This window comes from Vicugna pacos, chromosome 3, assembly GCF_048564905.1.
Source record: "Vicugna pacos chromosome 3, VicPac4, whole genome shotgun sequence".
NCBI lineage: Eukaryota > Metazoa > Chordata > Mammalia > Artiodactyla > Camelidae > Vicugna > Vicugna pacos.
Window position 1 is genome coordinate 67,381,507 of NC_132989.1, and position 25,559 is coordinate 67,407,065.

Below are 25,559 nucleotides of genomic sequence, written 5' to 3' on the forward strand. Positions count from 1 at the left end.
GTTGGGGGTTCTAAGGGAGCCAAATACATAACACCATCCTTCCCCTCCCAGGTTCTGAACAAAAGGGCAGAAAAGACTCCAGTGTCAGCTGGTAGATGCCAGATGTCCCCCATAAAGCTCATGTAAGACAGTGTGACTCATACCTGTAAGGAGGTGGGCTTCCTGCTGGTGAGCCCCAACATGAGTCAAACTTAACCCACCTTGGGAGCCCACCTGGGCCAGGGGACAGCTGCCTCTGAGGGGGCGCAGTTTACAGGGAAGAGCTGCAGGCGTGTTCTCTGGGGGCCGCGCCTGCTTGGAGGGAGCGGGGGAGAAGAAAGGCTCACCAGCCAAGCCCCACTTACCCTGCAGACCTCCTGCTCGGCGCTGAATCTTCCCGGGGTCCAGCAGAGTGAGGACGGGAGAGGCTGGGCCAGTGCCCGTCTGGAACCATGGAGGTGGCATCACAGGGAGCAGCTCCCGAGGAAGCGTTTATTCTCCCCAACCTTATGCCAAAACTGCAGATAATTTTAATTACATTCAAGGGCTTCAGAACAACCCTTTTCTTAGAAGCATTTGTTATATTCTTATCCATTAGTTAAAGTAGGTCCTTCGACGCTTTCTGCTGGATAATGCTTTTATAACTGCGGTTGCATCGTCTGGAATGTGCTGGAACTACTGTCAAAACTTGTGAAAATTAGATTCTCCTCTGATTACTTTAAATAGTGGGTCTCTGCTCAGTAAGGCCCTGCAGTGGGAACTTTGGGGCTTTCAAACTTGTGAGGAAAGGAGCTTATAACCTCAGGAGTCAGTTGTAAAATCTTCCAAGCCATAAAACCAGGTGGAAATTCAGTGCCACGTGAGAGGACACATGAAGTGCTGTGGAAATAGAGTCAGGGAGAGCAAGAGCGGAGGCTGCCTCATTCATCTGCATCAGGCTCTAGTCCCTCTCTGTGGCGTTTCCCACCCATTCTCTTCCTCTTGCAGTGGTTTAATCTTGAGTGTTTGTGACATACAAGTGCCGTACAGTCTTGTATGTTTGTCACAAGAAGTTTGAGAGGAGAGATACTGAAAGGGTAGATTTTAACTCTTATTCTGAAGGTCTGCTTAATCTCCCATTTACTATCTTAGCTTTTCAGGCAACTTTATGTTCTCTTTTTAAATTCAGGAGGCATTGGCATAAGGACCCAGTGTGTCCTTGTGATAGGAACTGCCAGTGTGTCCAGGTGTCTGTGGTGCTCTTGAGAAGCTGTCAGTCTCCGTAGAATTAAGCCTTGGATCCCAGAAACACAGTCTAAACTACAAATAGATAGTATCTTTCAGAGGTGAATATATTAGAAACATTACTGGAGTAAAGATAATTTGGGAATTGCAGGACATATTTTAGGATATGACTTTTAGGAAAAGTAATAATTTTTGTAACTATTAGTAATAATAATAATTTTAACATTTGAGTACCATCCAAGTAACCTGCCTCATGAAATAGTCCCTAACAACTCCAGCCAGTGTCTATGATTTCTGATTGTTCATAGAATATTTAAGAAACAAGATATGTTTAAAAATACAAAGAAAGAAAAACAGAAGGTGTTGACTGGTATTGGTAGAGAAGGCTTCATGGGAGAAGTGACTTGTGTGATAATAATGAGTGTTTCAGTTGCTAAGATCTGTTGACTGATATCCTGTGCCAGGTTTTATTCTGAGCATTTTACCTGTATCATCTCAGTTCATCACTGCTGTGCTCACCTGAGCAAAAGGTACTGCCATTATCTCTGCTCTACAGATGAGGAAACCAAGGCACTGTCATTTAAGTCACTCAGACCCTTGCCCAGGTCTCCAGCTGTAAGTGGTGGAGCTGGGATTTGAATCCAGGCTGATTGTGTTCTTCGTGACTAGACTCTGTAGGTAGAGAAAAGGGAGAAGAACCAGGACAACGCAGGTGTAGGACAGAGAGGACACACGGGTAGCTAAAGTGCTTGTATCTTGCAGGAGTTGCAGTGCTAAGATGAGGTGTATGGCCATGGTTGATGGCAAACGGGAAGCCTTGATAGAGTCTTGAGTAGGAGGAGGAGGCTGTTGTCACAGAAACAGGCAGAGATGTGTAGGGAGCTGAGCCCAGCAGTGGTGTGTGTGCAGTGTGATTTGGGGTCAGAGCAGAGGGAGGGAGGAGCAGGGAGGGGCAACCTTGATGCCTCACAGACGCTCTTCTAAGTGTTTCTATGCCTGTCTCCTGAATGTACTTACTTGAAAATGGTTTGGCTGGACTTCCTGCATAGGGATCGAGGCCCCTGTGGGTGAAACCAATCCTTTTCCATCTCTGGGACCTCTGAGGGGGCCAGCCAGCTGGTCACAAAGTCAGCTTGTTTCACAGCCTATAGAATAGAGGCTGACATCACCCTCAGGCCATGCTGGAGTGTGGGTGCTGAAAGGTCCCCTTGTGGGGAGCACACTGGGCTTCTGCTGTGGTCCTGCCCTCCTCTTTCTTGGCCTGTGGAAATGTCTGAGGCTGTGACGGGGGGAGGAGGAAGCAGGCCTCGTAATAACCGGGAAGGCAGTGTGTGATTGCCTGCCCCCGGCGTTCTCGCCTTCGGTGCAGCGGGCTGGGCTCTGTGCAGAGCACGCGGGCTTTGGTGTGTGGCCGAGAACACGAGGGCAGCGCCTTTCAGTTATTTTCGGTTTGGGCCTTGGCTTCAGAATGCGGCCTGTGTTTAAGTTTGAGCGAGAGGGAACCGCAGAGAGCTGCTGGGCCAGGCTTCGTCCTGCCTCTCTTGCTGGGGAGACCGCTCTCCCGGGGGGCTTGGGCTCTGCTGTGCTGGCTGAATGGGATGTGCTTTCTGTCTTCTCCCCCGGAGCATTTTCCCGTTCCAGCCATTTTGTTACAGGTCATTCTCTGTCCGTCACTGTGTAATTCAGGCAGGAACAGTCTTGAGATGTTTAATGCCTGCGGGGATTAAAAATCCATTTTAGAATGTATAACAACAACAAAAAAATTGGGGGAGAGAGTTAAGCTTCCTGCTGGCACCTCTGAATCAAGATGTAACGTCTGTTTGGAGGCCGATGACGACACTTTGGGGTTTGCGCACCTTGGGAAGCTGCATGGGCATTTTGGGAGAGAGGAGAAAGGAAGGTTCTTGTCCCTGTGGAATAGGGGGGTCCCCTTAGACTAATCCTTCATTGGAAAAGGGAGGACACGTGACCTACGTGACCCTCAGGCCTTCCCTGCCAGCCGTGTGCCAAACCAAGGGAGAACGAGCCCTAAAGGTTCCTAAGCTGGAGCATCTTAGATCCATTTCCTCACCCCGTGTTCCACTTGGTCCCCAGGCTGCTCTGATTCATTGACACGAGAAGTAGGTAGTGCCGGAGATGACTGGATCTTTGCATTTTACTTTCTTTCCGAATTAAAACATATCTTCCACATTGTGGAAGACTAATGTTTGTGGTGGTGTTGTAGTGTGTTTATTTGTTTGAAATTTAAATTTTGAAGAATTACGTCTTGTATGGAGATGAGAATCTACTATGGTTTTTATTCCTTTGTTTGTTTTGCTTTATACGTTATTTTCTGCTGATGGGTTTGGGTCATTTTTCCTTTGAGTGAGTAGTAATGCGGAAATGGCACTGCTCCTATGATTGGATGAAAAGAGGTTTTCAGTTCTTTTCAGCACAGGGTGATACTATCACAGGGCAGAGCGGGCTTCAAAGGAACGTTGGCTGAGATCTGACATGACCCAGACATCAGCAGGGCTGAGGACTGTAGTTTCCTCAGAGTCTTAAAAGCAGCTCCTGATTTCACTTCATTCTCTGCCTGGATGTGATGAAAGCCAGCGCTTGATGGTTAGAACCCCTGACTGTGCCTCCCACCCCACCCATTAGCCAGTGCCACACCCAGAGATTTCAGGTGTGCCTGGGAATCTCCTAGCCCAGGAATTGTTATGTTGGCTTATAGGCTCTTGTTTGGCCAGCAGATTTTTGTTTGTTTGTTTAGTGTGGATCTGGCTGCCTTTAGAAGGGGCTAGCATGCTGCACCTCTCCACAGGCCCCATCACTGGACATTGACTTACATCACGTCTCATACATGCACCCTTCTTGTCCCGAAGAAAGGCATTGGGATTTGCAACTCCTGAAGTAGCCTAAACTCTTTGAGTTCACGAGTTTCTGAAAAGGCTGTAAATGTTGAAATGGACGCCAGGCTTCTCTGCCTGCAGCCATTACGGTGGGCAGTGTGGAGGTGACCCTGTGTGCTAGATTGATCTCCATGCAAATCTACATGCATTGTGCCAGGCTGGGACCCAAGAAGCCCTTCCCTGCCGTAACTAGTCTACCCTTTGCATGCTGGAATCTGGCATCTTTATCCAAGTAACTGTTTAGAAATTGTCCTGATGAGGTTGATCCGCTGAGCTCAGTGCATGACCACTCAGTTTCAGGACTAACGTGGGGTGGAGGTGGGACACTGAATGGGACCTTTGGCCCCTCCAGTTACAGTCCCAAGTTACAGTCATCACCTTCCCATTTTAAAAAAGTCATAAGTATGTATTCGAATCATGATTTCTACAGTTGTGGTGAAGTCCGGAATTTGCCAGGGAAGGGGAGTGGGGTTGGATGCTGAGGCTGCCAACTGGATTTAAGCCCTTGGAACAGAAGTAGCAGGATAGACTTAAAGGATTTTCTCTATTGATTCAGAAAATCCAGTCTCTCTCAACACATTCCCTAGAGGTGATACATAAATTGTCTTTGGTCTGTACTTCTCAGCCATTTTCACTGTTCATTAGAAGGAGAAGGAGATGTGGTAAAGGGAAATTCATGTATATTAGTGGTATTAACATAAGATTACATGGAAGTAGATGGATGAACATGAAATAAAGGAAGGACTATTTATAGCCGGCTCACTGGGAGACCACATCCACATCTCATTATCCTTCCCAGGAATGAGGTGGTCGTCTCTTGGCCTGAGCCCTCCTCCTTCGCCAGCTTTCCCCCGGCAGAGCATTCATTTCTGGCCTTGGTTGTTCCTAAATGTGTGTCTGCTGGTTGGGGGACACTTTTCTCAGGACAGCACCAGGGACCCAGACAGATCCATTCTCCCACTTTTTTCTAGACCCAGTGCTGACCACATAATTTCCGCAGGCAGGTCATAAAATGATTGGGTTTCCACTCTGCATTCCAGGCAGTCCTGATTCAACCCCACCAGGCTCCCTGATGTCATGTTCCAGTTGTCATATTTGGACTTAGATGGTCCCAGTGTCCCCAGCTTCACATGTTCACTTCCCTCGGACTTCTTTCTCCAGGTAACTAATCCCACGGGTGACTTGAGGATGCTGTTTGCTACTTGTATTTCTCCCAGACGATACTCCATTTTCAAATTCTGGAGTCACCAAAGTGCAGCACTATAGATAAACACAGAAGATAACTTTCCTTAGAAACAACTTAGATTTCAAAACGCTCTCCTGAGTACACCCTGCAGTCAGTTCACAGTGATGTTTAACCGTGCTTCAGTGGTTCCTGGAGTCGCCAGAGCTTTGATCCAGTATGTTAAGAGGTGCTGAAATTTGGTAGATGAGCTACTTTACTTTTAGTTTTTAACCTTCAGTGTTAGGAATTTGAAAGCATTAGAGTAAGTTTTGTTTTGGGGAAAGCTGTCCCATTCCTGTACTAGTCATGGGGGATTAGAAAAAAAAAAAAGAAATGATTACTACTTAAAGGATCTGGTTAAACAGATAAGAAATGGAAAAAAGGATGCAGACCCCGTTGATGATAAGTGTTCTGCCCAGTGAGGAGATGGTAGATACCGTGAGGTGTGAAGTGTTAGGCAGAGAAAATATTGCTCTCTTTTTAGAGTATAATTTGAATAAAATTATTTTAAGGGGAAGAATCTTAAGTCTAATTCTAACCAACCTACTCATTTGACAGATGAGAGGATGTGGCCCAGGGCAGTGAGGTGGCTTGTCCAAGGCCGTGACACCAGGAGGAGCTGGGACTAGGACCCAGGACTGCTGGCGCCCTGGCCAGTGGGTGCCTTTCCTGCCTGTCCGCTGGGTTTGGTTGTTGCTCAGATGTTTAGCAAAACCCTCCCTCTTGATTCCTGCTCTTTACCTGGACTAGGTGGTGAGGGAGCAGTAGTCCTTCTGGAAACAGTACCGCCTCGGGCCCTCAAGGCTTTCTTAGCTTATCTTCCTCACCTGCCTCCTTCCTGCTGTGAAAGCCAGAAGCTGGGCCCCAGGGACGGCGGTTAGTCTGAGGCAGAAAATAGGGGCAACCGCAAATTTCGTCTTTATTTATTCGGTGGTTTTGCATGTGGAATAGAACCCGCCTTCAAGTTGTGTTTGGTGTGACCATCTTTACAAAGTAAACAAATAGCAGCAACGAAAAATATTCCACTTTGATCCCAAACACCATGTAGTTCGTCCCAGCATAGACGGCAGGTATTCCTGCTGAAGCTGGAAAGTCTGGCTCTGGTTTGGATTTTGGTCTTTGCTGCTTGAATGTTAGGGGAACTGTGGACCTGAGACCTGCCTCAGGTGTTGCTACAGGGCATTGAAGTTCTGTAGAGTAGAACTCCCCATCCTTAGCTGGCGTTGTATGTTTTTGTGTTAGAACAAGTGTCGAATTATAAAAATTCCTGACCCAGTTCTTTGATTCTGGAGTTTTGTTTTTAATCCAGCTGAGATAGAATGCTTTTCAAAAGTTCTCTTTCTGAACAGCAGATGGTTTGTATTGTTGTTGTACGTTTTATGTGTCAGTGTATCAGTGAGCACCTCTCTGAGGTTAAAGGTGGGTCTGGGCCATTGAACTTCATGTTCTCTGTAGAACACAGAGGGAAAAGTCTCACTGTGGCCTAATCAGAGTTTCCCTGGGGGGAGCCGGCAGTGAGATTTTACCTCTTAAATCTTCTGGGTTCCCTCCTCTCCAAGTTGGGATGACTCTGGGGACACAGGTTTCCAAACAGTTCTATCTTAGATCTAAATTTCATCCTATACTCCAGACGTAATACCATGTGGGAAAAACACAGTCCCTGCAGCTGTCCCTTGTCCCATCGCTTCTCTTCTCACTCAGGCCTCCGCTTCCTGCACACAGTGAACGCGGGGGAATATGACGGTGGGAAATACTTTTGTTCTGCAGGCAGTGATTTGAACTAATGTAAACCCTGCTGAGAGCCTTTTTGAGTCTGAACCAGAGACAAAGAGGTTTGATCCTCGTCCAGTAGTAATGAGCTTGCCAGGAGCCAGAAAACAAGAAACAATAGTTATTGTCCTGGGTCTGGAGGATCTGCGACCCAGAAGCTTTTGTGGGGCGTCAGATGTTAATGGGATCTCCGTTTCAGAATCCCTCTGACTGTAGGGGGGGGACAGTGATAAGATGCGAGAACTGAAGTTCTCCTAACCCTTTTTTCTGTCATCATCAAAAGCGCCTGTTAAGCAACTATCCGTAGACGGGGCCTTGGAGCACTCCGCAGATAAATAGGACAGTTGGAAACAGTTCTGTCGCTGTAAAAACGGGGCAGGAGGGAACAGACAAGTGGCACAACAGCAGTAGCCTCCAATCGCTGGGAGCAGGAAACATAAATACCGTGAATAGTTGAGTCTTGATACTTGATAATAGAGTTTAAAGGGTGATCGTGATACTTGGTTAGACTGTAGTCATGTAATTTACCCCTCCCTCCTTTCCTGCCCGTGTAAGGGCCCAGCACTGTGCGAGGTGCAGGGGATGTGGATGTGAGTAACATGTGGTTGTCCTTAGAGACCCGGGCCTCAGGCAGTGAGTGGATACAGAAGGAGCCCCCAGCATTAGACTGCTGTGCTTGTGGTTGTGTTTGAAAGTTAAAAATATGCGAAGTCCATTAGCAACTCTCAGACAGTGGTGTCCGCGTAGCTTTGCCTTCTGTTAACCTTTGGGGTCACACTGGAGCTCAGGAATGCCTTCTCCCCGCCCTTATCAGAGGCCTGGGAGCTGAGGTGAGGTAGGAGGTTTGTAAGAGGAAATGGGTGCCTTGCCCTCTACAGCAGCGTTGAGCTTAATCACAAAGGGGCTTGGGTATTTTAGGGGTGTGGTTTTTAATTTTCAGTGTGACTGTTTCTACAGCCTTAAAATTAAGTCTAAAATTATCCCTTGACATGCTGACTTTCATCTGTGTGGGCTTTATTTTTGGCTCTGGGGACTGTGTTTGCATAACAGATGTGAAGACTTTTCTATGATGAGGGCTTCTGACCCACAGAGAAAAGCATTGAACTCACAGACACGTCCTTCTCCAGTCCTCTGCCACCTCCTCCGCAAAGCTTTTTTTTTTCCTTGCAGGCAGATAAATTAAAATACTTAATCTGCAGCTCTAACACTGACATATGGGAGATGGGCGATTTAATTCACTTAAAGCACAAGTTCCATTTTGGGACAGTGCACTGGAGAAGGCAGGAAACTCAGAAGAGTCCATATGAGCTGGTTGGGTCTCCATTGTCCTTTGGCTTTTGATCTGTAGAGTAGGTCATCACCAGCTGAGGCGGTTCTGCACAGCCCCCTCGGCTCTCCTTCCTGGTAGTCCTGGAGCAGGCGAACTGTCCCTTTGAAGCAAACTGTTCCTGTAAAGCGCCAGCTAGTAAACACTTTGCACTTTGAGGGCCGTGTTGGTCTGTAGCAGCTACTCATCTCTGCGGCCAAAACAATATGCCGACAAAAGAGTATGGCTGTGTCACAATAAAACTTTATTTACACAAACAGGAGCTAGCTGGATTTGACCCACAGGCTGTTGTTTGCTCTGCTGGCACTTGTTAGATAGACCTCGGTGGCCCAATGCATGTCGTAGGCAGTTACCGTCCCCTTCTCTCCTCAGGGGAAACTTCGGTGGCCTAAACTTTGTGCTGAGGGTGTCGGAGCTCCTGATGGAGCTGCAGATAGCTGGACTGTGGGAGCCACAGACTGGGTTGACCAAGCAAGAACAATGGAGCAGTAAATTTAGTGTGACACCTTTAGCAGTATTATGTCTTACTCTTTCTGGCCTTTTGAAATGCGTCATAAATCATTCACAGGTAAAAATAATTTGGATTTGCATATAATATGTCACCTCTATATTCCAAGTTCACACATTCAAGAAGTTGGCTGACTGAGGGCTCACTTAGGCCATCAACACATCTTCCCACTGTTAAGTGGTCTGACTAGAAAGCTCTGCCTGTTTAGACATTTAGGCCACTTTATAGAATCTCCAGCATCTCTGTGTTCCAGAGAGATCCACTGTGTTTCAGTGGCCCCTGTTCCTCCCAGGGCAGCATGGACTCCTCCATCGGACCTGTGTTCTGGGGAAGTGGGGGGTGTGGGGGGTTGTGGGGCAACAACCATATTTCCCATTTGAAACAAAGTCCAGATCTCCAGAGCTGCGGTTTTTCTCTTTGGGGTTAGACATGGATTTGTTTTCTGGACTCAGAGGGCCCCCTCCCCAACCCACCCGCCTCGATTATGAGGGCCAGTATTTACCGTTTAAGACGCTCAGAAGTGGGGATGCTCACCCTGGAGGCGGGGCAGCAGAGACTTCCTGGCCTGGGTGGGTGTGTGGCAGCTCTGTTGGTACCGCTGTTCCTCTTTTCTCTCCCTGTTAACCCCAACCCTAGAGTTTTCAGAAGCTCTCCCTGTGGAGAGTCAGGCATGATATGTCTATTAAAATTGAAAACATATCAATTTTTATGACCCAATACTCCACCTTCTGGGTATCTGTTCTCCTTAATGCTCTGCATGTGGATAGATGCACAATGTGGACGCCATCCATTGCACATTGTTTATAATAATGAAAACTCAGAAACAATGTAATTGTCACTAGTGTCACAGAAACTAAGTTATGATTGGTCTGGGTTGTGGATTTCTATCTAGTAGTTAAAAAGGATGTAAACAGATTTATGTGTTGAACATACAGTAATCTGTACAACATAATGAGTGGGGAGTAACACAGCAAAGGGTCAGGAAGGTTACACAAGAAACTGCAATGGTGGTTCCCTCTGGGAAGCAGTCAGGTTAGGGTTGAAGTAATGACGGTCAAGGGGATTCAGTTATCTGCATCTTTTTTTTTCTTAAGTGAAGTGTAGTTGATTTACAATGTCATGTTAGTTTCTGGTGTACAGCAAAGTGTGTGTGTGTGTGTGTATATGTATATACACATATACATAATACTTTTTCATATTTTGTTATAGTTTATTACAAAATTCAAGATATTGAATATAGTTCACTGTGCTATACAGTAGGACCTTGTTGTTTATCTATTTTATATATAGTAGTTAGTATCTACTAATCCCAAACTCCTCTAATTTATCCCTCCCAATCCCCATTTCTCCTTTGGTAACTAAGTTTGTTTTCAACATCTGTGTGTTTGTTTCTTTGTTGTAATTTACATTTTCTTGGGTAAGAAGAATATAATTATATATTGCTTGTATAACTGTAAGTAAATACATTTTGGAATGATCCTTGGACTCTTCTGTTTGCAGTTAGATTTCTTGCAAGTGGAGGTAAAAGGCCTGCTGGGTTCACTTCCTGCCCCATACCCAGCCCCCCTGACTGTCTCCTCTCCTCGCCTGCCTACAGCCATCTGTTTGGCTTCTGCCCCTAACCCTGCTCTAGAGAATATTCTGATCTCTGCCTCCAATGACTCTTTATTGCCAAATCCAGTGTTATTTCTGAATCCTCATCACTTTGGCGGTATTTGACACTGCTGACCACACTCTGCTTCTTGAAAGCCCCCCTCAGCTCTTCTCTGGTTCTGTACCTTTTCAGTTTCTTCTTCCCCTTCCCCCTTCTTCCCAGCCCCTGGGAAGCGTCCTGGGCACCTCTGTCTCCTCCTCCCTCCTTCACCCACATTCCTCTCCCCATGAGTTTATTTACTCCACTGAAAGCCTCCTTCCATCTCTGCTGGTCACTTACCTTATCTCTAGACCTGCTACCTTTCTGGAGCACCGCACCCTTGCCTGGCCATCTGCCCACACTTCCCTGTGATAATGGCAACCTACCATTAAGTGAATTACTCCCCACCCTGAAATTGCTCTCCTATGATCCCTACCCACTGCTGGGCCGCCATCTGACCAGCTGCCAAGCTGGAAACTGGGAATCTTAGTCCTGGGTTCCTCTGCCTTTACTGATAGGCCACATCAGCACACAGGTCCTGCCTGCTCCCTGGCCCCCAAGCCCCACTGCTCTTGCCTCTTTGAAGAGTTCTATGAGTTTTTGCTGGAATTCTTATTTCTCCTTCAAGATCAGTAACTCTTGTGGTTCTTGTTTGTACGTTCTGCCTCTGTTATTACCTAATTGTCTAAGCAGATTGACGTTAGCTGGTCCTGTTGCCTCAAAACCATCCTCTGTACCCAGAAAACAGATTGAGGCTCGGAGGCAGAGTTTGGGGAAGGGTAGAAAAGAACAGCTTCATTGCTTTGCCAGACGAAGGGGAGTCATGGCAGACTCGTGCCTTAGAGACTGTGAGTCTGTCTTGGGGTTGAGGTCTTGAGGTTTATAGAAAGACTGGAAGGAACAGAAAAGGTGACCACAATCAGGGCCTTCTACAGGGCACTGCTACATTCCTCTGAACCTCGATGACTCATGGAGGGTCTGTCTGCTCTTCTGAGATTATTGGCCCATTACCTCCTTCCTGGTTAAAGCTGTTGGATGTAAGGGGAAAGTTTGGCGGGGGGGGGGTGGTGGTGTTTAGCACAAAAGCAGTAAGAGAGAGAAAGCAAACTGCAGGATTTCTTAGAAGGAATCAGCAGTTCCAGCCTCAGGGAAGGTAGTTCGAGTCCTGCTCCTTCCATCCCTGTTGCCTTCTGTGGAACAGCCCTTCAAACCATCATTAGTCAGTTCTCTGACAGAATCTAAGATTGAAAGGTTATTACTTAAAGTTTGATTGGAGTTGTTTTCTAACTGTCTAATCATATTTGTGGCGGTTTGATCCTGATGAAATGCTCGTGGTGGAGGAGGAGCTGTGAGCACTAGTGTCCGAGATTCTGAGGAGTTACTATTTGGGGACATTTAGTTCCTGATTGCAGAGGTGGCGGGGTCAAATAAAACCAGGCTCGGTGGAATTTTTGTTCTCCTTAAGGCTTTTTAATAATGACACAATACAGACTTTTCTCTTAAAAATCCTTAGAAACTTGGACAAAAGGAAAGTGAATACTGATTGATACTGTTTTTTAAAATAGCCCCCACATCCCAAAAAGGGCCTCAAAGGTTACAATTGACTGAAAATGAGCCTTGGTTGCCTGGAGACTGATTCTAGGGGAGGATGGAACTGATTTTAGCTTTCCTTCTCCATTTCTCAGCTCCTGTCCATTGGTGGGTAACATAGACATCCCTGCCGTGGACACTGGAATTATTCCACAGAGGAAAATAATTGTCTTAGAAAGCTTGAAAATAATTGGAATATTAGAAAAGGGAGAGGCTCTCAATTCTGAAACTGGAATTTGTTTCAAGTAAGAGGTATTAAACAGAACCTGCAGATCTGATTCTTCTAGTTTGATATTACTCATGCTGAGCTGCCCAAAGCTTTCTTGGCGGCTGGGTTTCATTCAGTGCCCTCAAAATTTGATGCAATGAAATGTAAGATTCATTATCTTTGCTAATATGCCATTTTCTCATTTCTCCCAAATAATGCTTTAATAATATAGGGGCACAACTCTCCTTTTCCTCTTCTGCATTTATTTCTGTAAGAACCACGCCCGAAAGTCTGTACTTTATTTCTAAGTTTACAGCATCTGGGCCCCAGGCCATCTAGACCTGTTGACTTTTCTGTAACTCTTCTGTTGTTTCTTTACATTTATTTGCCTGGGAATGAAATTATTTTGGTGGGTGGTATAGCTAGCATCTCTCTTTTATAGGGAAAATTATATGGATTTTCTAGCTTCCACCTCTTTGAGCTTAATACTGGTGTTGATATTTTGAAATGTCTTCCCTGGTTTGGAAGTTCAGATGTATTTTCTTTCAGGTGGTGACTAGGTCTCTGAAAGACAGGTACTGGGTACTGTTTTTTTAGAACTCAGTTCTTAAACAGGCATACCTGGTTTTATTGCACTTTGCAGATACTACATTTTTTACAAATTGAAGGTTTGTGATAACCCTGCACTGACCAAGTCTATCCGTACCATTTTCTGAACAGTATTTGCTTACTTCATGTCTCTTTCACATTTTGGTAATTCTTTCAATATTTCACCCTTTTTCATTCATACTGTATTTGTTATGTCATTTGTGATCAATGATCTTTGATGTCATTAACATGACTCACTGAAGGCTCAGATGATGGTTAGAATTTTTGAGCAATACAGTATTTTTAAATTAAGGTATTTACAGTGTTTTCTACCCATAATGCTGATGCACACTTAATAGACTGCAGTATAGTGTGAACATAAGTTTTATGTGCACTGGGAAACCAAAAAATTGGTGTGACTTGCTATACTGTTATACTTGCTTTATTGTGGTGATCTGGAACCAAACCTGCGATATCTCTGAAGTCTGCCTATATGAATGTGCCAGGCAAGGATTCACCTTATTGAAAGTTACCTGGTACAGTTGTCCCTTAGTATCCATGGGAGAGTGGTTCCAGGACCCTCTCAGATACCAAAATCCACCAGCGCTCAATTCCCATATATAAAATGGTGTTGTGTATAATTTACACACCTACTCTTACATGCTTTAAATCTTCTCTAGATTACTTATACCTAATACAGTATAAGTGCTATGTAAATACTTGCTGGTGCCTGGCAAGTTCAGGTTTCACTTTTTGGAACTAAATGAAAAAAATTTTTTAAATATTTTCCATCTGTGGTTGGTTAAATCTGGGAATGTGAAACTGGCAGATATGGAGGTCTGACTGTATCTTTCAATATGAATCCTTTGGTAAAGTGAATAGAGCATCTACTGAATTCTAAGATGTTCATCTCTCCCCATGTTTAAACCAGAATGTATCAACCAGTCAAGGGTTCATGAAATGTGCCTGGCTTCTCCCCCAAGAGTTCTTTTTATAAACTAGATAGTACCTTAGAACTAAGGAAGCTTAATGGCTACTTTGGATTTAGGAGCTCTGATGAGCACTTTGTACAAGGAGTAACTGATGTAATTCTCAGGACAACTTCATGAGGTGGAAGGCAGTATTATTTCGTTGTACAGGTAGGGAAATCGAGGCTCAGAAAGGGTGTGTAATTTGCCCGAGTTGTCGGTGGAGTTAAGGTTGGAAGTCCAGTGAGCTGTTTCTTCCTCCTGATAACTTGTGGCTTTGAGTTTGGTTGCGTGAGGAATGGGAGGAAACCCCTTGCCCTCAGGTCTGTACAGAACCAACACGGATGCCGTGTCCTTGGATGCCCAGAGCCAGACTTCGAGGCAACACCCTTAGCAAGCCCGTCCCCTTCACCCCACAGTGTGGAATCTGTGTGTGATGTCTGTTTTCTTTTTCCAAAGCTGGGATGGAGCTTGGAACAGCAAATATTTAATCAGAGCAAATTCCCCTTGCTAAATCCTGCCAGCTTGTTCAACTCAGAGGCTCTTTGCCTAAAAATATTCACCACTTACTGAAGGTTTTAAATGAGTAAGTCACCCACAGAGCATAAAGCAGCTCTTAGTATTTGAAGCAGGAGTTTGCCTACTTTTATTTTGACTTAAAGATGCAATGCCACCTACTCACCTTTCCATGAGCCTAAGGGCCTCTGGCAGTAGACGGGTTGGAGGGGATTTGTGGGGGTGTCGGGGGAGGGGTGCAGGCCTGCTGGCATCAGCATTCTTCCTGAGCTGGATTTGAGAAGAAGGCAGGGAGAGAAGTGGGTGTGGGGTAGGGAGGCAGAGAAGAGTCTGACCTTGAAAGATGGGCCAGTGTAGATGAAAAGGTGCTGATGTACGTGTGTTATAGTAGGGTGTTGGGGACGTTGGGGGCAATGTGCATTGTGAATTAGCTTTGCTGATAGAATGGAAGAGAGAAGAGAGGGAAGAAGAGAGTTGAATGAGTTTTATAGAGCAATAAACCCCAGGTGAACAGAACAGAGTAAGTGAGGTGGCCTGGTGCCTCCATGAATATGGCTTGGACAGTAAAGCAATATTACCTCCTTGTTTCTGGTACCACTCATACAGGTGCAGCTTTTGTTTCCCACTAGAGGCTCTGAAATGTTCACTTTGTGTGGGGTCCCTCGTTACTTCAGTATATGAAGATTTTAACCATGTGAGTTTGTTCACTCACTGTGAAATACAGCGAAAAATTCAGACTCCTTCAGAAAGAAAGCCCTTGCTGGCTTCTCTCATTACCTGTGGCGCGGGGGTGGGGGGAGGGCGCTTCCTGTATCCTGTATCCTAATTGCTGTTCTGAAGCAATTTCCAGACCAGACATTCTCACTGGGATGCTCCGGTGCTTCCAGTCCTGTATGTTAAAAACAAGCTCCTGATCTGTTCTTTCACTTCCACCCTTTGTCCTCTGCTAGCTCTACTCCCCCTCCACCCCAAACAGCTTTTTTTAAAAGCAGTTAAGTGCAGAAGAGAACAATCCCCGCCTCCGCAGTCCTTCACTTTCTCATCGTCCCTGCAGTCCTACCAATTATGATCTCTACCCACAGAATTTCTGTTTTTCTCTGCCACTGCTTTACCTTCTTCATCTATAATGTGGACTAATAATCCAGTAGCCTTCTAATTTATCCTTCTGCCTCAAACCTGTCCCCTTTCTGGTATGGCCTCCACTTCGCAGCCAGAGGCATTCCAACTTAAAGAGTGGTTTCCCCTTGCTTACAGGATAGGAGCCAGACTTTAGCATGCCATACATCTGGCCCTTCCCAACAAGACCCTGCCTTCTTTTAAGCTTCATCTCTTGCCAAGGAATACTTTTTTAGCAAAAGTATGTCCCATGCAATATTAGTGTAAGTATGTCCCAACCATTGTATGGGACATAGTTATATTAAAAAATTAGTTATTATTTATACAAAATTAAACTTTAACAAGACACTCTGTGCTTTATCTGGATTGGTATTTTATCTAGCTTGGTCAAAAAGATAGCAGTATGTCTCTTTATGCAACTACATCTTGATCTGATGTGAAAAAATGGCAGTTGCACAAACTTGCTGAGTACAAAATGTATGGTGTTTCTTTATGAAATCTTTTATACCTGTTCTTGAAAATGGAGATGTTGTAATACAGTCTCAGTATTAATGCATTTTTGCCTGAGACACTAATTTGGAAAAACGTGTTTGAGATTCAGGTGCAGTAATCATTGCGGATCTTTTCTGAGGGAAGGAAATCCTCATCGAGGAAGATGAACTCCAATTAAATTTAGTCTTCTATGTATGGAAATCTTAACCTCAGTTATTATTGTTTCTTCAGAATCTTTTCTGGAGAAGAAACTAAATGCTTCAATTTTAACTCTAGCTTTGTGTCATTTTTCTCTAAGTGTTTTTTGTTTTTGTCTTGTAAATAATGGCTATAATACGATTTTAAACTTATTTTCTGTTCTGAAGAGTGTTCAACTTTGATACTGATAAGCAGCAAGTTTTATTTTTTTAACCACTGACTAAATCTTTATTTTTCTGACATTAATAGAAATGTGCTGTTTATTCTCATTCTGTAAGATTTTAATTATTCTGATGATGTAAATAGGTTTTGCATTGAAACCTTCTAATTGGACTAGAATAAACCATTATCAACATTTATCAGAAAATTAAGATGCATAAATAAAGAGATCCAGTGGATCAAAAAAAAATCCAATTAACAACCAGTTTACAGAGAAAAATAAAATGGCTGTAACTTTAAGAAAAGTTATGGACCTTACTAGTAGTTAGGAAGATGGGCATTGAAACAAGATAGGTTTTTTTTATCTTTAAATCTTGGGTGGTTCAGATTGGAAATGTGAGCTGTCTCAGATGTTACTGGTGGGATATAAACACAGCCTTTAAGAGTATAATTTAACTTTATCTCTTGAAATTTTAAAATGTAGATACTACTTTGACCCATTGATTTCATTGCTAAGGTCAGGAGTTTTTCGTATATAAATAATAGCATATGTGCAACTATTCTATATATTTATGCATTTCAAGAAAAGTATACTTGTGTATTATAAGTATACTTTTAAAAAATTCTGATGCTGGATTTCAGAATTCATTAGGGGTAAGTGAAAGTGGAGTGTGGTATATTATGAGCACTGCATCTTTTAAAAAGATTCAGAAAAAATTAAGAGAAAGGTCTTTGGAAGGGAGACTTTTTTCTCAGTCTTTGTTGGCCTCTGCATGTGGTGTATTTCTCATTGGGTTTTGACTTGTGGGCTGAAAGAACACTCCATGGCAGCCACTCTTTATCCAGTTTTAACAGATGACTTTGTCTCTTTTTCCTCAGATCCCTTTCTTCGAAGACATTTGTAAAGGCATTAAAGCTGGCGACACCTGTGAGAAGCTGGTGGGGTATTCGGCAGTGTATAGAGTCTGTTTTGGGATGGCCTGTTTCTTCTTTCTCTTCTGCCTCCTGACCTTAAAAGTCAACAACAGTAAAAGTTGTAGGGCCTACATTCACAACGGGTAAGTCTTCATGGGGACTGTTGCTCCTTTCCTTATGTTCAGAGCAGCATTCAAGGACCCTTTCTACTCGTCAGACCCTCTGACTGCTTCGTCTCGTTGAAAGTGTTGACCCTGATTTTAGGGAACGTGAAACTTACACTTGTCACTGCACAGTGGCCTGAGAACTAGAGTCCTATTTTAGCACCTGGTGCCATCATGAGAAATGCAGGGGAGATAAGAGCTTTCGTGTACCAAGACCTTTTACCAGGTCACTTCCACCCCTGCAATGAAATAGTTTTGCACAATCAGAGGCCAGGCTGAGTCTGTCTAATTATGGGAAAAGGCAGCCTCCAGTCAGTTAATTACTTCCCCTCCATTTGGAGAGAACAGAATCGCAGATTGGCACGCTTACCTTCTAAGAGGACTTTTGTCCTTCTTTGAATATCATTTAAATACATTTCCTCTTTTTTTTGTTTTTTCTCTCTCTCCAGCTTTTGGTTCTTTAAACTTCTGCTGTTGGGGGCCATGTGCTCAGGAGCCTTCTTCATTCCAGATCAGGAGACCTTTCTGAATGGTACAAATTGGGTATTTGGGGGTATATCTATTTGGTTTTTACCCACTTTGTAAAAATTGTTCAAAAGTGTAGTCCAAGGTACTTTTGATATTTAGAATTGCTGATCTTCTTGTGGCTTAAAAAAAAACATGCCTCACCTGCCCTCACTTCACCCACCCCCTCTCCTCCCTGTCCCCCTCCCCCGCCTCTAACTCCTTCCCTCCCTGGCAAGGGGTGAGAAGACCTTTAGTTACGCTGCTGGCTGGAGAGTTGAAATGATAAAGTTAAGGTTATTGGTTTAAAGGGGAAATGAGGCACTTAAAACTTGTTTGAAAACCAGTTTAGCACATCAATATCACCCAGGGAGACCTTATTCTTTCCAAGCTCCGCACACAAACCCAGCGACACGGAACGCAGGGCTTCTTAGCAGCTTTAAATCTACTGCAGCTCCAATGGGATCAGAAAGGCATGCTTCAGGCTATTTCTAAACTTACCTCACATCACATTTTGTAACACTGAATTATATGCCTTATTGATAGAACCTACCAGAATTATTGGATATGAAGCATTCCATCATAGCTGAAACAAGAGGCCCTTCTTCATATGAGCTAGAGAGAAAGAAAAAGCCTGAGTTTCACAGGTTCAAAACCCTGTTCAAACCCAAATGTGTTCACTTTCCTAATCAAGGTAGTGAAAACATTCACATTGTGAGTAAGGAGCAGCCCTAGTCCTCAAACATTCACATATCAGGGTCCAGCTAATCTCTTAGGGTCATACTGGTTTTATATACTCCTTAAGAAAGTTGTATGCAAGTTGTCTTTTTACCTAAAATACCGTTAACTAGCCTTCTATTCCCCTCAGAGTTCCTTTTATGCATTAAAATCATATATTTAGAATGGGGCAGGACCTAGCAGTCAGCCCACCAGCACAGCCCAGGCATTTTGTAGACAGGCTGTAATCCAGAGAAGCAACGTGCTCATCCAAGGTTAGAGCATCTTTGTGGCTGAGCCAGAAGTAGAACCTGAGTCATTGGCCCCCAGTTTGAACCTCGTTTCCTCACTGGTGGGTCTCTACCCAATAAAATTTGAATCCTTGGTTTTTCTGGCAGTGTGTGTTTTTGCTTTAAAATTGTAGGTTGCTGTTGATTTTATGAATTACTGCATCTATTAAGATATCTGGCATTTATTTACGGCATGGAGGTGAAGCTTGGATGCTGTGGCATCAGACTACTTGTGTTCACATCCTAGCCACCCCCCTTTACTGTCTCTGGGACCTTGTCAACTTATGTAGACTCTGTTTTTCTCATCTGTAAAGTGGGTATGATAGTAGCGCCACTTTGTCTGGTTGTGTGGGGATGAAATGTGTTACCAGTACCGTGAGCATGCGGTAATAATTACCTGTAGTCATTGCTCTTTTTTGAATTAAACACTGGGAATGGTCACCTCATCTCCTTTTGAATGGTCTTCTTTTGCAGCCTGGCGCTATGTGGGAGCCGTCGGAGGCTTCCTCTTTCTAGGCATCCAGCTCCTCTTGCTTGTGGAGTTTGCACATAAATGGAACAAGAACTGGTATGTGCCTTTATGGAAAGCTTCCCTGTGAACTCGCTCTCTGACTCAGAGAAAGTGCCTGCCTCGCAGACAGAGGCTCTGCTCTGGGTTGTGCTGACAGGGGTTAGCAGCCTGCTTACACCCAAAACAATTTTGATGGCTCTCTCCCTTCATGCCTGCTCTTTGGGCCTCTGTGTTGACTCCTCTCCCATACTGTTTTTCTCTCCTTTCTGCCTTTGCTTCTTCCACTTGATTTCTTTTCACTTTTTGGCCCTTTTTCCCGCACACTCCTCACTAGGGCTCTTTGTCAACCAGGGGTGTGACTTAGCCACACTCAGCCCCCTCGCTGGCACCTCGCAGCCCCGGCTCTGTGCTTGTGTTAGTGGCTGAAAACTTGGTTAGTCTTTCTCCTAAGCGCCCATCCTTAGGAGACTGAAAAAAGTGCTTTGAAGCTGAAGGTTCACTTTCTGCAGAGAATGTGTGATGGAATAGTTCTCTCTTTTCAAAAAATTTTTTATTCTTTTTCAACTGCCTAAGAGGGGAAGGACCCCTTCATTAGGAAGACCTGTTGTATTACCTTAGAAAGCCATCCAGACTTTTAGAAAAAATGTAGACTCTTTCTGAGTCTTTGAAAATAGAATTCATATCCCAGGATAAGTGGGAAATGCCAAACTATTAGTGGCTTGTCTTATTTCTTGCTGAGCCACCTTAAGGAAATGACGACTAGACAAGGGTCCAGTCACTTCAGTGCTAAGGCCAAGTTGACTCTCTTTGTAATTCTGGGCAAAGCACTTAGCTGCTCTGTCTTACTATACTTACAAAATAGGAATGAAAATAACTGCCTGCTGTACCCAGTAAGGCTTTTGTTATTTTGTAGATCTTGTAGACATCATGTTTTTTTATACTGTCTGGGGGGGAAAAATCAGAACGTTCTATATGAATATGACTCATTTATTTTGGACAAAACAAAATATACTGTCCACATTCTCTCAAAACACTTCTCATTCTGACTACATTCCTCAGCTTGGCAGTAATAGTTGTCTTGGTTTGGTTTTTTTAAAGATCAAAGTATAAGATACATGAGTGAAAAGATAGCATCACTCATTTTATTATTTGGTAAATATTGGAGTAAGCACCCCAATGCTTACAGCCAGTTTTTAAAATATTTACAGTACATTGAGTAGTCATACAGATAGCACTACAGGAGTGTTTTGGTGTTTTTTTTTTTTCAAATCTTAATCTCTACAATAATACAGATTTCTAAATCTGAGTTGTGCTCATGTATAAGCTATGGCATGCTGTCCTGCTTTTTGAGTCGTCCTTGAAACCTAGTGATTTGTTTGGAGTTTCTACTAGATCTTGTTTTGAGGCAGCAAAGTTTTCCTAAAGATAAGCAAGATGGGTGACTGTAGTTTTATGTGACCATGTTTTCTCAGTCATGCAGAAGAAATATGTACAATAAGTTGGAGGTGCATTTTAATTAGATTATCACTTTCCATTGGCAATTCTTAATGTTCTTGCACTCTGAACTTTTACTAGACAAAAGAAATACGTCACCCTAGATCTTTTCCTAAATTTTCACAAATCAACTTTGCATAAGGAACTTCATAGTAAAATATTAATATCTTTGATACTGAGTGCCTGATTTCCCATCAAATACTGTGTTCTCTTGAGAATGCTTGTGCTTCTTTATTCTGACCTTAATGTTTTGATTGATTCTGAAGCCATTTTCTGGGACTAATTATTGATGCCAACTTTTAACGGGCATTTTGGAAGAGTTTGGTTGCTTTAAAGACTTTCAGAAACCACCCGCTAGGAATGACTCAAGAGCTTTGCAACAGTTGATTTTGCTGCTGTCTTGGCTTTGAGGCCAGTATCCCAACAAAATCCCTTTTGTCCACGTACTCATGGTTGTTTGGTCTGCCTAAAATTGGGACTAAGCTAGGAAATGTACTAATATTGTTATTTTCATGTAAGTTCATCTGATTTAGTTTTTTTGATGTGTTTTGTGACAGAGATTATTACTTACAAGGTTAGTTTGAAAACACAATACTCATCTCACTCTGCACGAAGCAACCAAAGTCTTCCTTCTCTTTTCCTTTCTTTTTTTTCTTTTTGTAAAGATCTTGAGAAGGAGGAGATCTCAAAGGCAGTAGAATAGAAAGGCCATGAGCCTGGACACCAGGAAGCTGAAAGTTTTAATGCCCCTCACTGTTTGGCTGCTGTTTTACTTTAGGCATATGATTTGGCGAGTTGGAGCAAAAATTGATTCAAATTGGGTACCTTCCAGTCTAGCAGATAGAAAGGAGCTCCAGGGAGCTGTGCAAAATAAAAAGACTTACAGGCAGAAGGGAGTGGGAGCAAGGAAGTTACACCACGCAAAAAGGTGGGTTGGATATTGTAAGATTCCTTTCTTTTTCTTTAGTGGGTGGCAGAGGTCCATCAGTCGGATTACCTGACTAGTGCTGATCAGGGGATTCCTGAATGACTGGTTTAAGATTCAATTTCTGGGGGAGGTGAAGCTCTGAGTTGTGTTGGTTTAGTGACATGGGGCATAAGTGACTCCGTTTTGAACCTGTTGTCTGTTTTTTTAACACTTTCTAGGTCAAATTTTGTGCTTTGAAGTGTCAGTTCTGAATCAAAACTGAAATAACAAAAAGTAGGTAGTATATTCAGGTGTTTCTAATGAAGACCCGTTTTCTAGATTTTTCTGGATTTTGCATTCCCATTGTCGTTGGGCTTTGCTTACTCCTAACCCTCACCCCAAACCTGAGCCCAGTCGCCTCTCCTAACCTGATAACCTGGTTGCTTCTGTGTCCATACACTCCACCCTGCTGCCTGGTCGTTTTCTAATCGTTCTAATCTCCATCCAAGTGATTCTCATTGCGCATCAATTCAGAATTTTTGGACTATTAACTGTGTGCCAGGCACGGAGAGTAGAAGGGTGAATAGTCCACAGCACTTATTTGGGATGTCTGTACAAGAAAGATGTCATCAGGAGGACCAGCTGAGTCTGGAGCAGCAGGAATAGCAGCCACTCTGCTAACACTGCTGCATCAGGTTACTTTCTTGTACAGTTGACAGTTCTTCTCTAGTGTTCATTAAGCACCTGTTTTTTGCCAGGCACTCAGCAGGAGGAGAGCAGCAGTGAATGCAGCAATGTCCTGCCCTGTGGAGCTTACATTCTCCTGGGGAAGCGGGAGTGGGGTGGGGGATCAACTTATAATCAGGCAAGTAAGTTATAGGTTCAGTGGTGGAAAGTGCTCTGGAGAAAAAGAAAGTGGGGTGTGGGAGCTGGGGAGAGCAGGGCAGGAAAAGGCTTTCATGGTAAGGTGTGAGGGAAACAAAGGAAGCTGGGCAGAGCCCGAGGCAGGACTGTGCTGGGCTTGTTTAAGGAGCAGAGGGACATCCACTATGGCTTGACCCCAGTGGTGAGAGAAGGGCACAGAGACAAAATCAGAGATGGCCCTGGGGCCGTGTGGGATGGAGGGGTGCTAAAGGGACAGAACCTGATGTGTATTTTAAGTTGCACAAGAGATTAGAAGGGGTCAGAGGTGCAAGTAGGGAGACCAGCGGGAGATGATCCAATTGAGGGGCAAGGTAGCTTGGAGCCAGATGGTCACAGCGGTAAGATTCTGATATATTCTGAAGTTGGAACCAGTGGAATCCTCTGCTGGTGATAGCATGGCGGTGAGGGATGTGAGCAGGGAGAGAAACGTGGCAATCTCTGCAGTTCTTTTCTTATCCCCCCCCCCCCCAAACCCACTCCCAGTGAGAATAGAACTGTCATTTTCTGAGGTTGGGAAGATCATGGAAGAGCAGGTTTGGGGAGTGGAGGATTGACTTGGGAAGTTCACCTGGACTTGCAGAGTTTGACATGCCGATTAGACCCCCAAGTGAGGATGTTAACAGCTGGATAATATGAGCCTGGAGTTGAGGGGAGAGGTTAGGGTTGAAGATTTAACTTTGGCAATCTAAGCATAAATTGAATGGAAGAAAGACCTTCTCATACTAGCAACATGACCCAAAAGACGAGTGAAGAAACAGCTGGACCCCACCTACACACCGCTCAGCAGTGTTCACCTCTTTCTACTTAATTCATCCTCTCTCCCTGTCATCGATTACTGTCTGGCTCTTTCCTTTCTCTGTTCTCATTTTCTCTTTGTTTGTTTTCTGTACCTTCTTTGTTAGAATAACTCTGGTCATTGGAGCGTCTGGCTTGGTTTCAGGAATATGATGGTCATTATCATTTTGGCCTTTCCTCCCTGTTTTGTTTGTCTCTGGCTACAGTAGCTTTTTCATCATTGAAACATTTTAGCTGGGTTGCTTGAACACTTTCCAGCTTTGTGAAGACATTAAGCAAGTTGCTGTCTCTGTGAAAGTTTGTGAGAATGTGGTTACAAAGGACAATTTAATCCTAAGGCAGATGGTGGTGATTCAGTCCATTCACCCTGCTGTTGTTCTGTCCTCTTCATTTAGCGTCGACAAGAACTCTTTTCTTTGTTCTGAACAATTTCTATAGATTGTTAAACCACCACTTGCTTCTGCCATTCCTTTATTAATATTTATGTAAAGCACATTAACCTCATCTTTTAGATTCTTTATTGTAAATCCCATTAAAATTTTTACTCTTTTCCTGGCTGATTTTATTCTCCACTTCTTTTTAACGTCACATTCTCCTTAATCATACTCGGCATTGTTTGGGAGACAGATTCTCCTTTTCAGTGCAGGGATAAAAGAGCTGAGGTCAGCCAGCCTTTTTCTGAGTGAAGTTCATTGGCTTCTCTCTCCCTAAAGAGAAGATGGGCATCAGCAGGAGCTCCTGGTGGTACTTGGAGAAAGAGACTGGCACCTCCAGGCCCTGTGTTTACGGGGGCACTCCTTATATAGAGAACTCCAGCAAAGAGCCACTTTCTGATCCTGCCAAAGCCTGTCCCGGGTAACTGACATTCAGAAAGGGGAAGCTGGAATAGTCCATGGATATTCATTTTAGTTGATGAGTACACTTAAGTCAAAAATGGAATTCTTTCAATTTTTAGAGACAATTCCAAGCTTGAGCCAAGAAGTTTTTGGTTTTGATTTTTTGTGGGTTTTTTTTGTTTTTTGTTTTGGCATATTTATCTGTATCTCCTAATTGGTAAAATAGTGGCTCTTCTAGATAACTCAGTCATGATGGCCTGGGGCCTGATAGCATTAGCTAGTAATGGCTGAGGGATGATAAATGTCGCCGGAGAATCAACTGACCTGTCTTCTCTCCCCTTCCTCTCGTCCACTTCCTGGAGAAACAGGACTGCAGGCACAGCCAGCAACAAGCTGTGGTACGCCTCTCTGTCCCTGGTGACCCTCATCACGTACTCCATCGCCACGGGAGGCTTGATTTTGATGGCAGTGTTTTATACACAGAAAGATGGCTGCATGGATAACAAAATTCTCCTGGGGGTAAACGGAGGCCTGTGTCTGCTTATTTCGGTGGTAGCCATCTCGCCCCCTGTCCAAGATCGTAAGCACAGTGTTGTTTTGTTTTGTTTTCTCCTATGCTTATTTATAAGTGTCTTTGAGCAAACCCACTTTTCTTCCTCATTTTAATTGTGGTCATTCCTTAATTTACCACGGGTGGGTCAGCAATGGGAAAGGTGGGACTCCAGTGTCCTCTTCATATCACATGCCTTATGTCAAGAAAAATTTGAATGTGATGGAGTCAGTAAATAAGGAGATAGATGCTGCCATTATTAAATAATGTACTAAATTAAATAAAGGATCCTTTAAGTGGAAAATACTCCTTAGTGGATATTTAGCTCTTCTGTAAAATCTCTGTGTAAAACTTGAATGAATGAAAAGGCTCTGGAAGGAGCTGTTTGTGGGCTCATCTTTCACTCGAGATCCCCGTGGACCAGAAATCGGGGACAGCATGGTTCCAGAGTCAGGAAGCAGGAAATCCGATCCCTGCTCGGCCAGCAGCTGGCCCCGGGAGCCAACCTTCCTCATCCCCAGTCCTTCCTTAGCAAAGCCAACAGAAACGTGCGAGCC

General features: G+C 44.0%; 1 protein-coding gene across 1 annotated transcript in view; it reads left to right on the forward strand.

Moving 5' to 3' along the window:
* SERINC5 (serine incorporator 5) overlaps nt 1-25,559 on the forward strand; it is an 87,707-nt gene that overhangs the window by 41,359 nt on the left and 20,789 nt on the right. The window contains exons 3-6 of the mRNA XM_015245774.3: nt 17,275-17,453; nt 17,924-18,006; nt 19,460-19,553; nt 24,821-25,032. Of these exons, the coding sequence (XP_015101260.1) occupies nt 17,275-17,453; nt 17,924-18,006; nt 19,460-19,553; nt 24,821-25,032 (568 nt within the window). The remainder of the gene's footprint in view (nt 1-17,274; nt 17,454-17,923; nt 18,007-19,459; nt 19,554-24,820; nt 25,033-25,559) is intronic.